This window comes from Microcaecilia unicolor, chromosome 1 (assembly GCF_901765095.1).
Source record: "Microcaecilia unicolor chromosome 1, aMicUni1.1, whole genome shotgun sequence".
Taxonomy (NCBI): Eukaryota; Metazoa; Chordata; class Amphibia; order Gymnophiona; family Siphonopidae; genus Microcaecilia; species Microcaecilia unicolor.
This window is the reverse complement of record NC_044031.1, coordinates 709508085-709525363: the sequence shown is the minus strand read 5'-3', so window position 1 is coordinate 709525363 and position 17279 is coordinate 709508085. Positions and strand designations below refer to the sequence as shown.

Below are 17279 nucleotides of genomic sequence, written 5' to 3'. Positions count from 1 at the left end.
AATTTGCAGGCTTCCAAATTTGTGATTATGCTTGGAAGAAGTGAGCTGAAGACAAGTGAGTCAATATCTTTGCTTTTGGTGATGAAGAAGGTTAGCCTCAGAGTTCCAGCCAAAAAGTGAATGGGCTTTGGAATTTGTGTAACATAGTTGGCATTGAGTCTCTTGAAATAATGCTGGAGAAGGGTACCAGTCATCATGGGAGAGCCTTTCACCTGAACTACCTGGCATCACTGGTGTTTTGGCTAGATTGTAGATGTAAGGATTGCAGCCAGACTAGGACATCACTGTTTAGTCTGGCGTCTGAATCGATGGTTATGTTTTGGGCTGGAAAAGGTTACCTACTGTGAAGTTATGTTATATTGACATATGTTGCATATTGAATGATGTTTTGAATAAAGCAGTGGCCATAACCTGGAAAACTTGTTTTTTTCTGCATGAAATGTGCTTATTGTTTATCCCTGGAAAGGTTGGCTGCATGTATAACAGTACCACTATTACTATATAGGATAAAGTATCTAATTCTGTTCTGTCATGTTTAACACATTCTTAGAGAATTAGGAATGTAAATATAGTCAATTGTTACTTTGATGACAATTTGTACATCAAATCAGTGACAAGAATGCTATGTGAACAATAATATTAATCTGACTGCTCACACATATATTCAGTAGTAAAAGTGCCAAATGCCAAAATTGGTGGAAAATTACACATTAAATAAATTGCACACCATCTGTTGCAAGACCTTTTAATTCAGTTTGTTGAGACAGCAGACTGGGCTGGAAGCCCAAAAAAGTAGGAGGGTAGCTTCAATGAAAGAAAAAAAACACCACAATATTTAGACAGCTAAAATAAAATCTGCACAAAAGGTTCCCAAGTATTGCTATGTTCCAGGTACAATGAACAGAGTCAATATAATCATCAGAGTTCACAACTTAGAATGCAACAACTTGAATTTGTCTGCTCTGCATTTTAACAAAAGTTAGAAAATAGTAGAAAACAATCCATGTTCTACATACCAAAATTTTTTCCTCTCTTCTTTTCCCCCTTGTTGGAAGGTGATGAGCAGGTGTTAGCCTTTGTAAATCCTGTACGTTATTCCATGTTTGCAGTTTCTAGAAAGGGGTGGGGATGATTTTTAAGACCTTTGGAGTTTTGTTTAATAAAGTCCTATCATCATAAAGATGTTGAAGATAGGAAAGTGAAATACGAAAAACTTGCAAATGTAATAATTGGGTTACTTTAAACGGAACACCAATTATGGGGTGTTTCTGATTATGGATATATAGGATGAGGCAAAAAAAAAAGTAATCCTCTAGAGGTTTTTGCTGTTTTCCCAGTAATTGCTTGGAATTTCAACATGAAATTTTACAGCTCTATTTGTTATTACTATATACGTTTATGTGCAGAGTGGAATTGGATCATCTTTAAACATAGCAAAGTTACAGACTTTATAGCTTGACCATCCAATGATTTTCATACATTCAAAGATACTTGCACTCCACACCACATACCATATGTAATGAGTTTATCCTGTTGGGCAGGCAGGATGTACTATACAGATCTTTATCTGCCATCATCTACTATGTTACTATTGGGCTCATTTTCAAAAGAGAAGGATGTCCATCTTTCGACATAAATCGGAAGATGGATGTCCTTCTCCCAGGGACGTCCAAATTGGTATAATTGAAACCCAATTTAGGACGTCTCCAACAGCAGTCCGTCGCAAGGACGTTCAAAGTTCAAGGGGGCATATCGGAGGCATAGCGAAGGCGGGACTTGGGCGTGCCTAACACTTGGAGATCTTTGACCCATAATCGAAAAAACCAAGGACATCCCTGACGAACACTTGGACGTTTTCACCCGGACATGTTTTTATTACAAATAAGGCACAAAAAGGTGCCCAAAATGACCAGATAACCACCGGACAGAATTGGGGTTGACTTCCCGTTACACCCCCAGTGGTCACTAGCCCCCTCCCACCCTCAAAAGAAAATTTTAAAAATATGTCGTGCCATCCTCTATGCCACCCTCAGATGTCATACTCAGGTCCATGACAGCACATGAAGGTCCCAGGAGCAGTTTTAGTGGGTACCGCAGTGCACTTCAGACAGGTGGACCCAGGCCTATACCCCCCCCCCCCCACCTGTTACATTTGTGGAGGAAACAGCGAGCTCTGCAAAACCCACCACAAACCCACTGTACCCACATCTAGGTGCCCCCTACACCCGTAAGGGCTATGGTAGTAGTGGGGGTAGTAGGTTTTTTGGGGGAGTTTTGAGGGGGCTCAGCATACAAGGTAAGTGAGCTATGTTCCTGGGAGCATTTTATGAAGTCCACTACAGTGCCCCCTAGGGTGCCCGGTTGGTGTCCTGGCATGTCAGGGGGACCAGTGCACTACAAATGCTGGCTCCTCCCATGCCCAAATAGCTTGCATTTGGACGTTTTTGACATGGACGTCTTTGGTTTCGAAAATCGGCAAAAGGATTTGGACGTCTTTGACGGTATTTTTGAAACGAAAGATGGACGTCCATCTTGTTTTGAAAATAAGGGTTTCCCCTCCCCTGGATTTCGCCGTTTTGGAAGGACGTCCAAATCGCAACTTGGATGTTTCTTTCGAAAATGCCCCTCTATGTATGTTACAATCACCGAAGTCAAGGAAGCACTGTGGATGATCTGGGAAAGTCTGCCACAGAGACCGATTGACAATGTTAAGAACTTCCTAAAGTGACTGAAGGCCTGTGTTAAAGCTAGGGGTGGCTACTTTGTATATTCTCAATATCACAGTGAAGCTAATAGAAAATCTCTTCCATTCAAACAACCAATCAAATATAGGATATCTATCACTGTCTGTGTGGTTTACTGTGTGGTTGGAGGAAAAGCCTCAAGCAGATGATGGGACACTCCTTTGTCAATATATATTAACTTTAGGGAGGCCCACGTATTCATCACAGGCTAAAAAAACCTCCTATCTTTATTATAGTATCTCTCTAATGTTGCTCAATGTCAAAAATCTGAAAAGAGACTTAGCTTTCCAGCTGCCAGTCGTATGCTGAAATTCTGACAGCTAGCCATGACCCATCAAATATAGGATATCTATCACTGTCTGTGTGGTTTACTGTCTGGTCGGAGGAAAAGCCTCAAGCTTTTCAGAATTTCAGCATACAACTGGGCGGCTGGAAAGCTAAGTCTCTCAAAACTGTTTCTATATTCAATAAATCCTGAAGTACAACTTAAAGAAAGCTCAGTGAGTAAAATAACGATCAGAACTACAACGCAGAGAGCATCTCACTAAAACAATCAAAACCAGTTTTGATTCCACTTCCTAACATTTAACATTTCCACATAAATGTTTTTACCCCTGAAGCAGGCACATATTGGAGGTGAATGAGAGTTTGGAGGGGAGGCCCCAGAGGAGAGATCCCTATCAGAGAGTCTTCAAGCCCTGAATCTGATTCCTGGACCTCAATGACCAAGAATGCCTGATTATGTTCCACATGAAGGGGGCTGCCATACAGCATCTCTGTGACCAGCCACAACCCCTCCTCAAGCCCAGGACAAGCAGAAATAATTCCACTTGAAAGTCACTACCTCTCTTGCCTTTCCGGCTCCCGGCACCTTCCAGTCAGTGCTAACAGTCAATACAGGTCTCACCAAGTCTGCCATCTCCAACTGTCTTGCCTAGTTCTTCGATAACTTCCTCACCCACACCTCAGACTATATTACCTTCCTTACTACCACCCAGGCAATCCAGAACAATGTGACTCAGTTATACACCATAGACTGCTTCTACTCAGTAATATGCGTCATCAACTGCATACATGTCACACTCAGGCACCCCCCCACCCCCACCCCCAGGCACATAAGGAGATCTCTGGAACTCTTTGTCGGAGGATGTAGTAACAGCGGCTAGCATATCTGGGTTTAAAAAAGGTTTGGACAAGTTCCTGGAGGAAAAATCCATAGTCTGCTATTGAGACAGACATGGGGAAGCAACTGCATGCCCTGGGATTGGTAGCATGCGGTGTTGCCATGATTTGGGTTTCTGCCAGGTACTTGTGTCCTGGCTTGGCCACTGTTGGAAACAGGATACTGGACTAGATGGACCATTGGTCTGACCCGGTCTGCTACTCTTATGTTCTTATGACCTACAGGAATACAAAATAATTTCATTCCATGAACATACAGATTGTGTGTGATGCCCAGAGCGAGATTGTGAATGTGTGTGCCCACTACCCAGGCTTCACCCACGATGCCTACATCCTTCAACATTCAGGAATCTACCACAGGTTTGACTGAGAGGAGATCATCAGTGGATGGCTCCTAGGTAATCAGTAAACGATTCCCAAACTCCATTCCCCCTCCCCCCTACCTTTCAACACATTCCTTCCTTCTAGATGCCCCTACAATCCCCAACCATTACCCCACTTCCACAAGGTCACTATTCCAGTCAATACACACCCATGTCTATGATTCTGCTTGCTCCCACAGGTGACAGAGGCTACCCATATCATCATAGAACTCACCTTTGACTAGCTCAAGAATCACTTTATATGCCTGGACCATCTGGAGTGGAGCTCCTCTACAGCCCTGAAAAGTTGGCCAGAATATTCATGGCTTCCTGCATGCTGCACAACCTGACTGTCTGAAGAAGACAGGCCCTGCCAGAGGTAGGACAGCAACTACAGCAGCTGCCACCAGAGCTAGATGATGAGGAGATCTTCTTCCCCCTTGCCCATAGAGCTGACCAGAGAGCACACCGCACCAGAAAAAGACTTCCATTCTGTCAAATTTTCAGTAATGATAACTGTACAATTTATTTATATGCAACACCTCTACCATCCCCCACCACTACCACCCCCACCCCCAGCACACACACATACACACACACCCTCCCCCCAGCACACACCACAACAGAATGTCAATTAGTTGGCTTACAGCCTTACTTCTCCCTCCCTGTCCCCTCTTGGATCCACCTCTCCCACCCCATCCCTGAGCTGTTGGCAATGGCCTGGGCCTTGCAGGAGCAGAAACTGTGTCAAAGTCCTCTGTGGGGTTACCACTGTCCTCACAGTCATTACTCCATCCTGCTACCTCTACTGCACCCTGAAAATCTGTCCACCTGATTGGCCGGGTCTCAGATCTGCTGCTGGGTTCATCACCCAGCAAGGGAGCATGTACTGCCCCTGAGGGACCTGGCCTCTCAGTTGCCCCACTGGCCTGGGGTGCTATGGGTCCCATCCTTGGACACTTTGAGGGTGGTTGTGGCTTGGCAGCCGAGGTGAGTGCTGCAAAGCTTGGCTGATTTGTGTGGCCACTGGTGACACTTGCGGCTGGTGTGGAGGGTGTCAATGCAGGACTGGTGACCTCACTGGTTCCAGGTGGAGGCTCAGGTGCTTGCTGTGTCAGTAATGTGCTTTAAAAGGCCGCTGTGTAATCCTGGAGATCCCACCTGATCCCCACAAGCTGCTGCCAGATATTATGAGCTGCCTCTTGGCTCTCTTGCTGCATGCTCCACAGCAGCTACATTCATTCTCTTTGAACTGCTACCCTATCCTGCAGCAACTGTAGTTTCTGCTTCCAGTAGTCCGCTAGCTGCAAATTCTGCACCAGCAGTTTGTTGGCCAGCCACAGCACCTACCACCTGTGGTGGTAGAGACCTCTACTGGCCAGTTGTGGATCCTCATCATCCTCCTCCGTCTCTATTGGACCATCTGCAAATGCCATGTGGGAGGAGGGTTGCACCACTAATTGCTCCTGGGGTTCATCCCCTGCAGGTGACTCCTGGCTGGTGTCCTCTGGGTGCCCTTCCTCTCCCACAGTGCCCTCCTGTGAGCCCTCAGCTGCCACCAGTTCACCCTGCTCCTCCTGGCATGGCTGCCCTGACTGCTGGCTACTAGAGGACATGAAATGAGATTGAAGGGGGGCAGACTCAGGAAAGATGTCAGGAAGTATTTTTTCACGGAGAGGGTGGTGGACGCTTGGAATGCCCTCCCGCGGGAGGTGGTGGAGATGAAAACGGTAACGGAGTTCAAACATGCGTGGGATATGCATAGAGGAATCCTGTGCAGAAGGAATGGATCCTCAGAAGCTTAGCTGAAATTGGGTGGCGGAGCAGTTGGGGGGAAGAGGGGATGGTGGTTGGGAGGCGAGGATAGGAGAGGGCAGACTTATACGGTCTGTACCAGAGCCGCTGATGGGAGGCAGGACTGGTGGTTGGGAGGCGGGAAATACTGCTGGGCAGACTTATATGGTCTGTGCCCTGAAAAGGACAGGTACAAATTCAAGTTAAGGTATACACATATGAGTTTGTCTTGGGCAGACTGGATGGACCATGCAGGTCTTTTTCTGCCGTCATCTACTATGTTACTATGTTAGTTCCAGGCTCTTCATCCAACTCTGTGGCCTTGCCTGCATAGGGAAAGTAAAAGAAATGTGTCTTTTGCACTAGCTAACCTGGCAGTCTGCTGTAGCCTTCCTGAGCATACCCCTCCATGTGTACTTCTAGAACACAGCTGATGAGGAATAGCATTGTCAGGCAACCCAAAGATATGGTGCTCTGTGAACCTCAGAGGCCAGGGTGCTACACAGCCATGTGGGTACAGAAGGAGGGGTTGTGGAAGTGGTGTAAAGGGTATAGTGACAGTGTGCCAAAAAGTGCATTGTGTTTGCTCAAGCATATAAAGGGGCCCTTCTACTAAGCAGTACTAAAAAGTGGCCAGCGCTATCCCCAGCACAGGTCTTTCCTACAAGTTGAGGCTAATTTTAGATAAGTCAATTTAGACAGGTAAATCACTCCCCTCTCCCCAAAAAATATCAATTAAAATTTTAAGAGGTTCTTTCACCAAGCTGTGGAAAAAGGTGGCCCATGGTGGTATCGATGCATGGGATTGCTGCACACTGAGACCACATTTTACCGCAGTGGGTAAAAGGACATTTTCCCAATAAAGGCAGTAAATAGCTGTGCACTACTTAGGAGATGGTGAGGGCTCTGGTGCCAATCAGGCAGCCCACGGAGCAGCCGGGCACTCCTACTCCCTGCCCATTGGCGCTAGAAAATAAAAGCTATTTTCTAGGGCCAGAAACAGTATGCTGTGGAACTGGAGCTACTGGAAGAGCCCAGCAGTAGGGCTGATTTGCCACACGCCAACCCAGCAGTAGCCCTACTGCTGGTTGGTAAAAGGGCCCCTAAAATTGCACTTCCTGAGCATCACACACAATTTTGGCAATTGAGCATTCACTCTAAGGGGGTAAAGTTATCAATGTGATTAAATGATTTTGACAACCACCAGACAGGACTTAACAAAGATCTGGGTTTTCTAGCCCATTATAAACCATAAAATTGTACTGCTTTGAAAACCGTACTGCTTTGTCACCCTCCTGTCTCCATGCTTATCTCACCTGTCCCTCTTCCTGTCTCTCACCTATCCACCCCCATCCTGTTAGACTGCCACTGAAATGCTTTGATGTTTCACTTATATATACTGTCATCTACCAACATTTGCTTATTTCCGATCTGACGAAGAAGGGCAACCTTTGAAAGCTAATCAAGAAATGTATTAAGTTATGTCCAATAAAAAAGGTATCATCTTATTTTCTTTTCCATGTTTTATTTTGTTTTATTTCTATTGATTACTTTTATTGTTAACCCAAAAAATTATATACAACCATCTTACAATCTCTAACAGCCAGTACTGGGGCAGTTCTCTAACTGGGTGCCTCTAAATAGGTTCCCTGAGACCACACAATAGAAGCCTGTAGGTTCCATTATAGAAAACTGGAATTGATGTGCCTAATGCCAGTCATACTGCTGAAGTAAATGTGAGTGCACACATAAAGGAGAGCAGACCCATGTCCCACCCATGCTCCACCCCTATGTATGTCCCTTTGCAAATATGTGCTATGTAAAGTAAGGGGGTATTTGCAGAACAGCGCCCAGGCAGAATATTGCATTTGTATGCATATGTGTGCACAGATATGCCATTATTCTAAACATTTACATGAATAATGCATATGTAAACATGAACGCTTAGTTTATAGAATTACCCTTTGTAAGACAATATTAAGAAAAAAAAGAAACCTACCTCCCACCACATCTATAACTGAACAAAATGAAAAGACAAAGAACCAAAAGACAAAAATCCCTCCAGGCATGCCTAATTCAAGGCAGCATTCCATTCTCACAGGATTAATAGAACAGACTTTAATTCCTTAATGCAGTTTCCTGCATGAATGCTAGGACTGCTTATACCATTTTGTTTGGTTTTTCATTTTGCTTCAGGGAGTTTTCTGTATCTTTCATTTCTATTTTGGGTTTTGGTTCTTCTTCCTTTTTAGTCTACTCCATTTGCAAACAAATCACACTCTTTACTCTTTGCAGTTAGCAAAAAATGAAACAAAGCAATGTTAAGAATGAATTTTGTTTTAGGTTCTATTTCAATCTCATTCTGGTTTTTTTTTTAATTGTATTTTAAAACACTGCACATCACTAACGAGTGCATTTACTTATTCATTCATTCATTCATTTTAGATCATTTGATATACCACTCCTCAGGTTGACAGCCAATCATAGCATTTTACAATATGTTAATGCAAAAAACTGTCAGTTACAAATAGAACACTGTGTGTTGCAAGATTACCAGTTGGCTCCACATGTTCAGCTGAGGCTTAGCCAGTCCTGGTTTTACTCCAAAATATGCACAGCCCTGGAGTCATGCTGCCCTTAAAGAAATCAATAGACGGATCAGCAACACATTGGAGTAAAGCCAGGACTGAATCAGACAGTTCTCCAGTCCTAAAAAAAGGAACCAATTAGCAACCCTGGTGTGTTTGTAATACTGATCGCAAAGATGAATGCCACTGAGAGAGATATTGGTGACATTATCTTTGTACTGCTGCAGCAGTCAGGGGGTGGAGTCACAAGTTATACGGATAGCGCAGTTTTTAGTACCGCTATGCTGATATCTTTAGGCTTATTTTTGTGAAGTAAGTTGTGTAAACTGTAAGGCTGTTTATAGCTATTCTGTATGTTGTTTGATTCTTTAATTTGTAATTTTTCAATTTGTGTTTTGTATTTCTTTTCATTATTTTTTTATTCTTTATTTTTTTTTTTAGGGTTGTATTTTGATTAAAATTTGTAATTGTGATTGAAGGTATGTTATTTATTTTTCCCACTGCAGCTCCGAGTCACGAGGAGTTGCATTGGGGTAAAGTAAGTAAATAACATGTGATTAATCGGTAAAATGTTAATTGGAATGCACCCTATTATCTGGGTAACTTAGGATAGCAAAGGAGTGTCCTAAGTGCTAGCCAGATGAGCTTTTTAGATTTTGCCAGCAGCTTACCGCTCTTTCCGGACATTCAGCAGCAGCTACTATCCGGATACCTCTGCTGAGTATCTGGATTTATTTTTTAATTCGACTGCCACAGGCTCCAATCCTGCAACGTAACCTGTTTTTGATAGGTCACTGTCATAAATCTTGTACGAGAGGAATTAGGTCATAAATGCAGGATCTTATAAGAGCTCCAAACTTACAACCTTGGAAGAGCAGTCAAAATATTAATACAATGCGCTCATATTACTGCACAAGAACTTCAGTGAAAGAACAGCAAAATGAATAAGTCTTTGTTTTATGTTTGAGGGTGCAATTTTTTTTCTTCCCTTCCCTCTCTTCTGCTCCCGCTACGTCTTCCTTCATTCATCTATCTTGTTAATCAATAGAAATAAAACAAAACATAGAAAAGAAAATAAGATGATACCTTTTTTATTGGACATAACTTAATATATTTCTTGATTAGCTTTCAAAGGTTGCCCTTCTTCGTCAGATCGGAAATAAGCAAATGTTGGTAGATGACAGTATATATAAGTGAAACATCAAAGCATTTCAGTGGCAGTCTAACAGGATGGGGGTGGATAGATGAGAGACAGGGAGATATGCATGGAGACAGGAGGGTGACAAACAAAGCAGTACATTTTTATGCTTTATACTGGGCTAGAAAACCCAGATCTTTGTTAAGTCCTGTCTGGTGGGTATCAAAATATTTAATCATTCTGACTTCAAAGGTCTTACGTTCCTGTATTGTTTTAAAGTTACCTTTCAGGATTCTTACTATGAAATCACTGGTACAATGTTCTGGTTTTGTAAAGTGCCATCCCACAGGTGTGACATCCTGGCTGGCACTGGCATTTTTCATATGATGTCTATGTAAATTAAATCTTATCTTTAGCATCTGGCTTGTTTCTCCAATATAGCACCCTTCATCAAATTTTTTACACTGAATGATGTATACCACATTGGAAGATGAGCATGTAAAGGATTCCTTTATGTTGAATATTTTTTCTTTGTGAAAGACTGTGGGGTCCTGTGAAATGTTTTGGCATAGTTTGCAGCTGGATATATTGCAAGGATGTGTGCCATTCTCTTCTTTTTGAGTCTGTGTTGGGAGCTTACTTCTAATTAGCTTGTGTTTTAAGTTGGGTGGCTATCGGAAGGCCAGCACTGGTGGGGATGGGAAGAACTCTTTCAGTAATTCATCCTCCTGGAGTAGAGGCTGCAGATCTTTTATGATTTTTCTTAATTTTTCCAGCTCTGGGTTGTATGTCACTATAAGGGGGATTCTGTCTGTGGCTTTTTTTTCTTTGTACTGTAGCAGATTTTCCCTGGGTGTTTTGAGGGAGGAGGCAATATTCTTGGAGATTATTTTGGGGTTGTAGCCTTTCTATTCAAAGGATGCAGTCAGGATTTCAAGGTATCTGTCTCTGTCCCCTGGGTCAGAGCAGATACGGTAGTATCTTGTGTCTTGGCTGTAAATAATGGATCTTTTTGTATGTGAAGGGTGGAAGCTGGAGTTGTGGAGGTAGCTGCATCATCTGTATGTGGGTTTCTTGTATATAGATGTTTGTATATAGCCATCGCTGATTGAGACTGTGGTGTCCAAAAAGTTGACTTTTTCTGGGGAGTAGTCAATTTTGAATCTGATTGTAGGATGGTATGTATTGAAGGAATTGTAAAATTGTTTCAGAGTTTCTTCCCCCTCAGTCCAAATCATAAAAATGTCATCAATGTACCAGTAGTATTTTAGGGGTTTGGTCTGGTATGTATTCAGAAATGTCTCTTCCAGCTCAGCCATAAAGAGGTTGGCATATTGGGGTGCTGTCCTGGTGCCCATCGCAGTGCCCATTATTTGTAGATAGATATCATTGTTAAAGCGGAAGTAGTTGTGAGTTAAAATAAATTTGATTAATTTTGTAATAGTTTCTGGTGAGTATTGATGGTCCAGTGTGGATGTTTTTAGGAGCTTCCCACATGCAGCTATGCCATCCGCATGGGGAATGTTGCTGTATAGTGATTCTACATCCATCGTGACCAGAAGGGTGCTTGGTGGTAATTGCTTGATATTTTTTATTTTATTCAAAAAGTCTGTGGTGTCTTGTATGAAGCTGTTTGTTTTGTGCTGTTTGTGCTGTTTGTTGATGTTATGTAGTTCTTTTCCTGGATTATTTTTTAATTTGTATATCACTTTGATTGTATTTGAAAGGCAGTATATCAAATGCTTAATAAATTCAATTAAACTAAACTGATAATCTATAGGTTTGGTGTTCTACAGAACTACTATCATTCCTACTTTAGTGCCCATTAATCCATGAGTGCAGCCATCAGGCACACATTCAACTTCCTGAAAACCTACTTTCACTAGTGAATCAGACTCTATTTTTTGCCCAAGTCCTACTAAAGTGTGCAATATGTATAAAATCATTTGTTCTGACCTCAGCATGAGTAAGATCATTTGCTAACTGTGGGGGGTTGATTCAGGCTGGGAGAGGGGGAGGGAAAGAGGGAACCTTGTCGAGGAGGTGGGAGGGGGCTTTTAAAAAAACATTATGCAGGTGCCGGCCCGATATTCAGAGCTGGCGCCCACATAGCTAAGCCGGCACCCCCAGCGCCGATCCTGACCTGCCCACTTTTTGTTTGGGCAGTCTCAGGGGATATTCAGCAGCACTGCCCGGTTCAGTGCCGCCGAATATCCCCAGTTAGGTGGCGGGAAGCTATTTAAGCGGGCAAGAGAATTTCCTGCCTGTTTATATTGCTTTGAATATCGGCCTCACAGTGTCTCCTGCTAGTACAGAATAAAAGTATTTTCCTCTATGTGGTCCCTGCAGGCCCTGAGCTGGAACAGCTGTTCCCCCTTCTGTACTAGGATTCTGCACTGCTGTTCCTGCTGCATTCAGTGATCCCACTGGGGAGCTCAGACTGCTTGGCAGCTCTGACAGCACTGGGGGGGGGGGGGGGGGGGGGGGAGATGAAGGGGGCAGCAGTGGCAGCAGCAGCACAAGAATCTTGTAGTGGTAACAGATCAGTCTTCGCAGGTGAAGTAGGAGGGAGGGCTGATAAGAGAGTGATGCCTTATTTTAAATCTCACTGTTCTGGCACAATAACATTTAATACCCATCATCATGGTGGTGCTAGAGCCTGACAGCCTCAGTAAATGTATTGGTAGGTAATAAACAGGGTGATAATAGCTAATGATTTAATTAGATCCTAGTCGTATATTTTGCCTGCATTAAATGATTAGTGGCTGGGTAGTTGTTTAGCCTCCATGCTAAGTGATGCAGCCTCTAGTGACTTGATCCTTTGGTACATGAATCTGGAAGGAAGAAAATTGTCTCTGTGCAGTATGATGACATTGTATTTATCAGTTAAAAAAGAGATACAGACTGAAGCAAATCAATGTTGACTTCTATGAAATCTGGCTTGTTTCCAAAGTGCATCCTTCTGGTAAGATTCTACTTCAAGGTCGCACACTAGGGGTAGTGATACTCCCTCAGATGCCATTTTGAAAAGAGAGCACATAATAAGTGAACAATGCTTGGCTGAGATAGCATCAGATTCCTGAGACATCCTTCTGTTGTGCTACTGGGTAAAAGTCACTTTCAGAAAACAAGAGGATGAAAACTCAAGCACAGTATCAACAAAAATGACCTTTATCATACTATAAAAAGGGTTAGACCTCAGGGCTAAGTTGCATATTTTGGACTACTATATTATCCGAAATTCCAAAACAGGAGACATTGCAGGCACATTTCTATGCATAATTTCTTCTCACCAACAGTTTTTTAGAATACAATTTCAGTAATAATGCCACAAGCAGAATTTCAAAAATAAAGCAATTATAAACTGTTAAATAAATATTTTGGGGCTAGCAGTGAGCTCAATAACTATATAATAACTCAATCAATAGCAGACCAATATCATCTTTGGTCCATCAACATTATTTTTTCAACATGTTTACGTATAATTTTCAAAGCTTCTCAAATTCCGGTCTTGTCATGAAAGAGTGGATGATCTTAGTTACCCCTAGGAGACATCACCTCTGACATGAGTCACGTTTCACTACCTGCATCAGGGAGGTCTCCTAGGAATAGGAAAATAAAAATATTATCAATGTCCATTGACCATCAACTAAAATATTCATTCATTTCATGTTTACCCCGTGGTCACACACCTTAGGATGCTTGATTCTTCTCTTCTTGTTCCAAAAATGGGGATTCTTTTGACCTGAGTAGATGATAATGCAAGTGGAGGAGTAACCTATTGGTTAGAGCAGCAGGCTGGGAACTAGAAAGCCCAGGTTTGAATTCCACAGTGGCTCCTTTTGGCCTTGGGCAAGTCACTTAACCCTCCATTGCCTAGGTCCAATGCTGGGCAGGTTCTAGCAGCAATGCCAGTCTGGGTCATACCCTTCCCTCCCCTACATTGGGTAGCAGCAAAACACTGCTGAGGAAAGAAAAAGGCAGTGACAAAACAACTTCTGTATCATGCCACAAAAACCACAAGGGGGGGGGGGGGCCCTCTTTGTGTGGTTGCCAGAAGTCAGTTCAATTTGAGGGCAGATTTGGAGATGAATGAGCATTCAGACAGAGGCAAATTTGTTGACCCCTTTTGAGTGATAAAAATAGATAAAGGATTTTGCTGTATTGGAGAGTTGTGTCCATGTAGCTAGTTAAACAGATTCCCAATAAGCAGTGTATCTTTTTTTCCTGAGTGTACAATATGCTCTTTGACATTCTGAATTATATTGTTTTCTACTTTATTGAGGAGCCCTTTTACTAAGGCGCACCTAAAAGTGGTCTGCACTGGTGTAAGCGCATATTTTGGATTCGCGCTGATCCATTTCCTCTGCACGCCTGGAAAAAAGGCTTTTTTGTGCCGGAAAATGGACATGCAGCAAAATTAAAACCAGCGCACGTCCATTTTCAGCCTGAGACCTTACTGCCACCCATTGACTTAGCAGTAAGGTCTCACAAGCTAACCAGGCGGTAAGCATTCAGCGCACGCCAACTGTCGATTACCGCCGGGTAAGCGCCACGCGGTAGAAAATAGAAAATATTTTCTACCATGTGTTTTGGGCACACATCAAAAATGGAATTACTACCCGGGGCACATGGTAGCCAGCAGTAGTGCTAATTTGACGAGCATTGGACGTGCGTAAACGCCCATGTGCTTTTGTAAAAGGGCCCCTTAATGACTTATTAACTGTGTAGTTTTGTGGCTTCAAAATTCTGGAATTTAGAAAGGGGGTAATTTCATAACAGGGCACCTAAACAATTTATCAAGAAGCATCTATTTCGTGTGTGTGTTTGTGTACTCTATAAGCGTGATCCTAAAAAGGGGGGGGGACACATTAAGCAGTCAACTACATACCCACTTTGTACTATTTTTATCATTGTGAAAATTGTAAATGCTGTGCTTCATCTCATTGATACACTTGGATGCTTGCCGTCCTGGTGAGCTCCTGATCTGTTTGTCGTTTCCTCCTTGGGGTAATCATCTGCTGCTTCTTTGTATTTCTGAGATGGGAAATGTCAAAGATAAGGGGGAAATGGGGAAAATCAACATGAACATCATTTATGTATCATAGACATGTGTTCATGTTTTATTTTTCTTTCACTGCGTTTCAAACGCCCATCATTTTTAGCACCAGCTATAAGTGATTTTGGCGACATGAAACTATTTACAGCCAAACTTTTATTCTGCTTCTATTTTCTCTCTGCCTTAGAACATGAAAAGCACCGGCTATGCAAAAGTACAGATTATATGAATTTGCACTTCAAAGTGAAATGGTTTTACAACGAATACGTGCGAGAACTGCCTGCCTTCAGGGTTGCAGTCCCTGAATATTCTCTGTAAGTCCTGCTCATATTTTGTTGATCTTTTGAAGAGTTCCCTTCTTTAAATATTTAGCACCAGCATACAAGAGAGACACAAGCATGCTTTATACTGAGCCCTGTTAGAAAACTAATCCCTTTGCATTTAATTCCTCTCACTCTGTGCCTGTTACTTTTATGCCTGTGTAGTATTATCTTCTTTCTTTGAAAGTTAAACTAATAGCATATGCTGCATATATTTTAACTTTTCAGCATTAAAGATGGGAAGGCGGTAAAACTAGAGGACATGAAATGAGATTGAAGGGGGGCAGACTAAGAAAAATGTCAGGAAGTATTTTTTCACGGAGAGAGTGGTGGATGCTTGGAATGCCCTCCCGCGGGAGGTGGTGGAGATGAAAACGGTAACGGAATTCAAACATGCGTGGGATAAACATAAAGGAATCCTGTTCGGAAGGAAGGGATCCTCAGGAGCTTAGCGGAGATTGGATGGCAGAGGCGGGGCTGGTGTTTGGGATGCGGGGTTAGTGCTGGGCAGACTTATACGGTCTGTGCCCTGAAAAAGACAGATACAAATCAAGGTAAGGTATACACAAAAAGTAGCACATATGAGTTATCTTGTTGGGCAGACTGGATGCACCGTGCAGGTCTTTTTCTGCCGTCATCTACTATGTTACTATGTTACTATTAACTGCCCAACATTTAGGCAAAACGCCAGCCACCACAGTTAAAATGAAACTGGCTGGCACTGGCAGTCTGGTTCCAGCGCTGACCTGATAGTGCTATGCGGTTAATGGCCATATTCAGGCTGCTAACTGGATAGAGATAGAACAAGCCTTTCTTTTCTCCTAATTTTATCCTACTGAAACTAAATACTTATTATTGGACAACAACAATCTTGACCTGATGATTGATCATATAGGGGCCCTTTTACTAAGGCGTGTAGGTGCCTATGCGCGTCCAACGTGCGTCAGTTTGGAAGTACTGCCCAGCTACCACGAGCCCCAGGCGGTAATTCCATTTTTTACGCGCGTCCGATACGTTTGGCAGAAAATATATTTTTTTCCTACCGCATGGCGCTAACCGGGCAGTAATCGGCGGTGTACGCATGCTGACGATTGCCAACTGGTTAACACTGAGACCTTACCGCTAAGTCAGTGGGTGGTGGTGGTGGTAAGGTCTCAGGCCCAAAATGGACACACGCCAATTTTTATTTTGCCACACATCCATTTTCAGGTAAAAAAAAGAGGCCTTTTTTGTAGGTACGCTGAAAAATGGATCAGCGAGCATCCAATACATGCGTCTACACCAGCGCAGCCATTTTTCAGTGCACCTTAGTAAAAGGACCCCATAATGATAGATCAGACTAATTAGTATACTTTTTCCCCTCTAGTTAAGATCTTGGGGGGTATACAGTGATCAAACTCTCTCTTTTGAAATTCAGCTTAATGCTTTGACTAAAAGTGCTTTTTTCTGAGAAAATTGAAGACAAATACAAAAATTCTTTGAATCTGAACACTTTAGATTATTGATTCAGGCACTACTTTTGTCTATAGTAGATTATTGTAACCTTGTATATCTGGGTGCACCAAGAAATACTCTCTGTAATTACAAACCATCCAAAATACCACTATAAGATTGATTTTTTTTTCCCTAAGGAAGTAGGACAGGATCTCTCTAAGGGCCCTGTTTACTAAGCTGCGCTTTAGGTGCGCTAAAAATTACCATGTGCTAGCACTAGAGATATCCATAAGAATATATGGGTGTTTCTAGTGTTAGTGCACGCTAATTTTTAGAACGAGCTAAGGGCTCTGTTTACTAAGCCGCGCTATAGGCACGCTAACATTTTTACCTCATGCTAAAAATTAGCGTGCGTTAATGCTAGAGACCAGAGGCATAGCCAGACTTCGGCAGGAGGGGGGTCCAGAGCCCGACGTAAGGGGAAATGTTTAGCCCCCTGCCACGTTTGACCCCCCCCCCCCCGGTGCCACCGCCGCCACCACCACTTTTGACCCTCCCCCCCCGGCGCTGCCGACCCTCCCCTCTTGACCCTCCCCTTCCCGCCGCCGCCAACCCTCCCCCTCCACCACTGTCAGGTACCTTTGCTGGCGGGGGTCCC

The 17279-nt window shown here is 43.1% G+C and overlaps 1 protein-coding gene across 5 annotated transcripts in view; it reads left to right on the top strand.

Moving 5' to 3' along the window:
• The window catches only part of UNC13C (unc-13 homolog C), a 921443-nt gene that overhangs the window by 739791 nt on the left and 164373 nt on the right, over nucleotides 1–17279 (top strand). For all 5 annotated transcript variants that reach the window (XM_030189213.1, XM_030189208.1, XM_030189204.1 and 2 more), the window contains one exon: nucleotides 15055–15181. In XM_030189213.1, the coding sequence (XP_030045073.1) occupies nucleotides 15055–15181 (127 nt within the window). The remainder of the gene's footprint in view (nucleotides 1–15054; nucleotides 15182–17279) is intronic.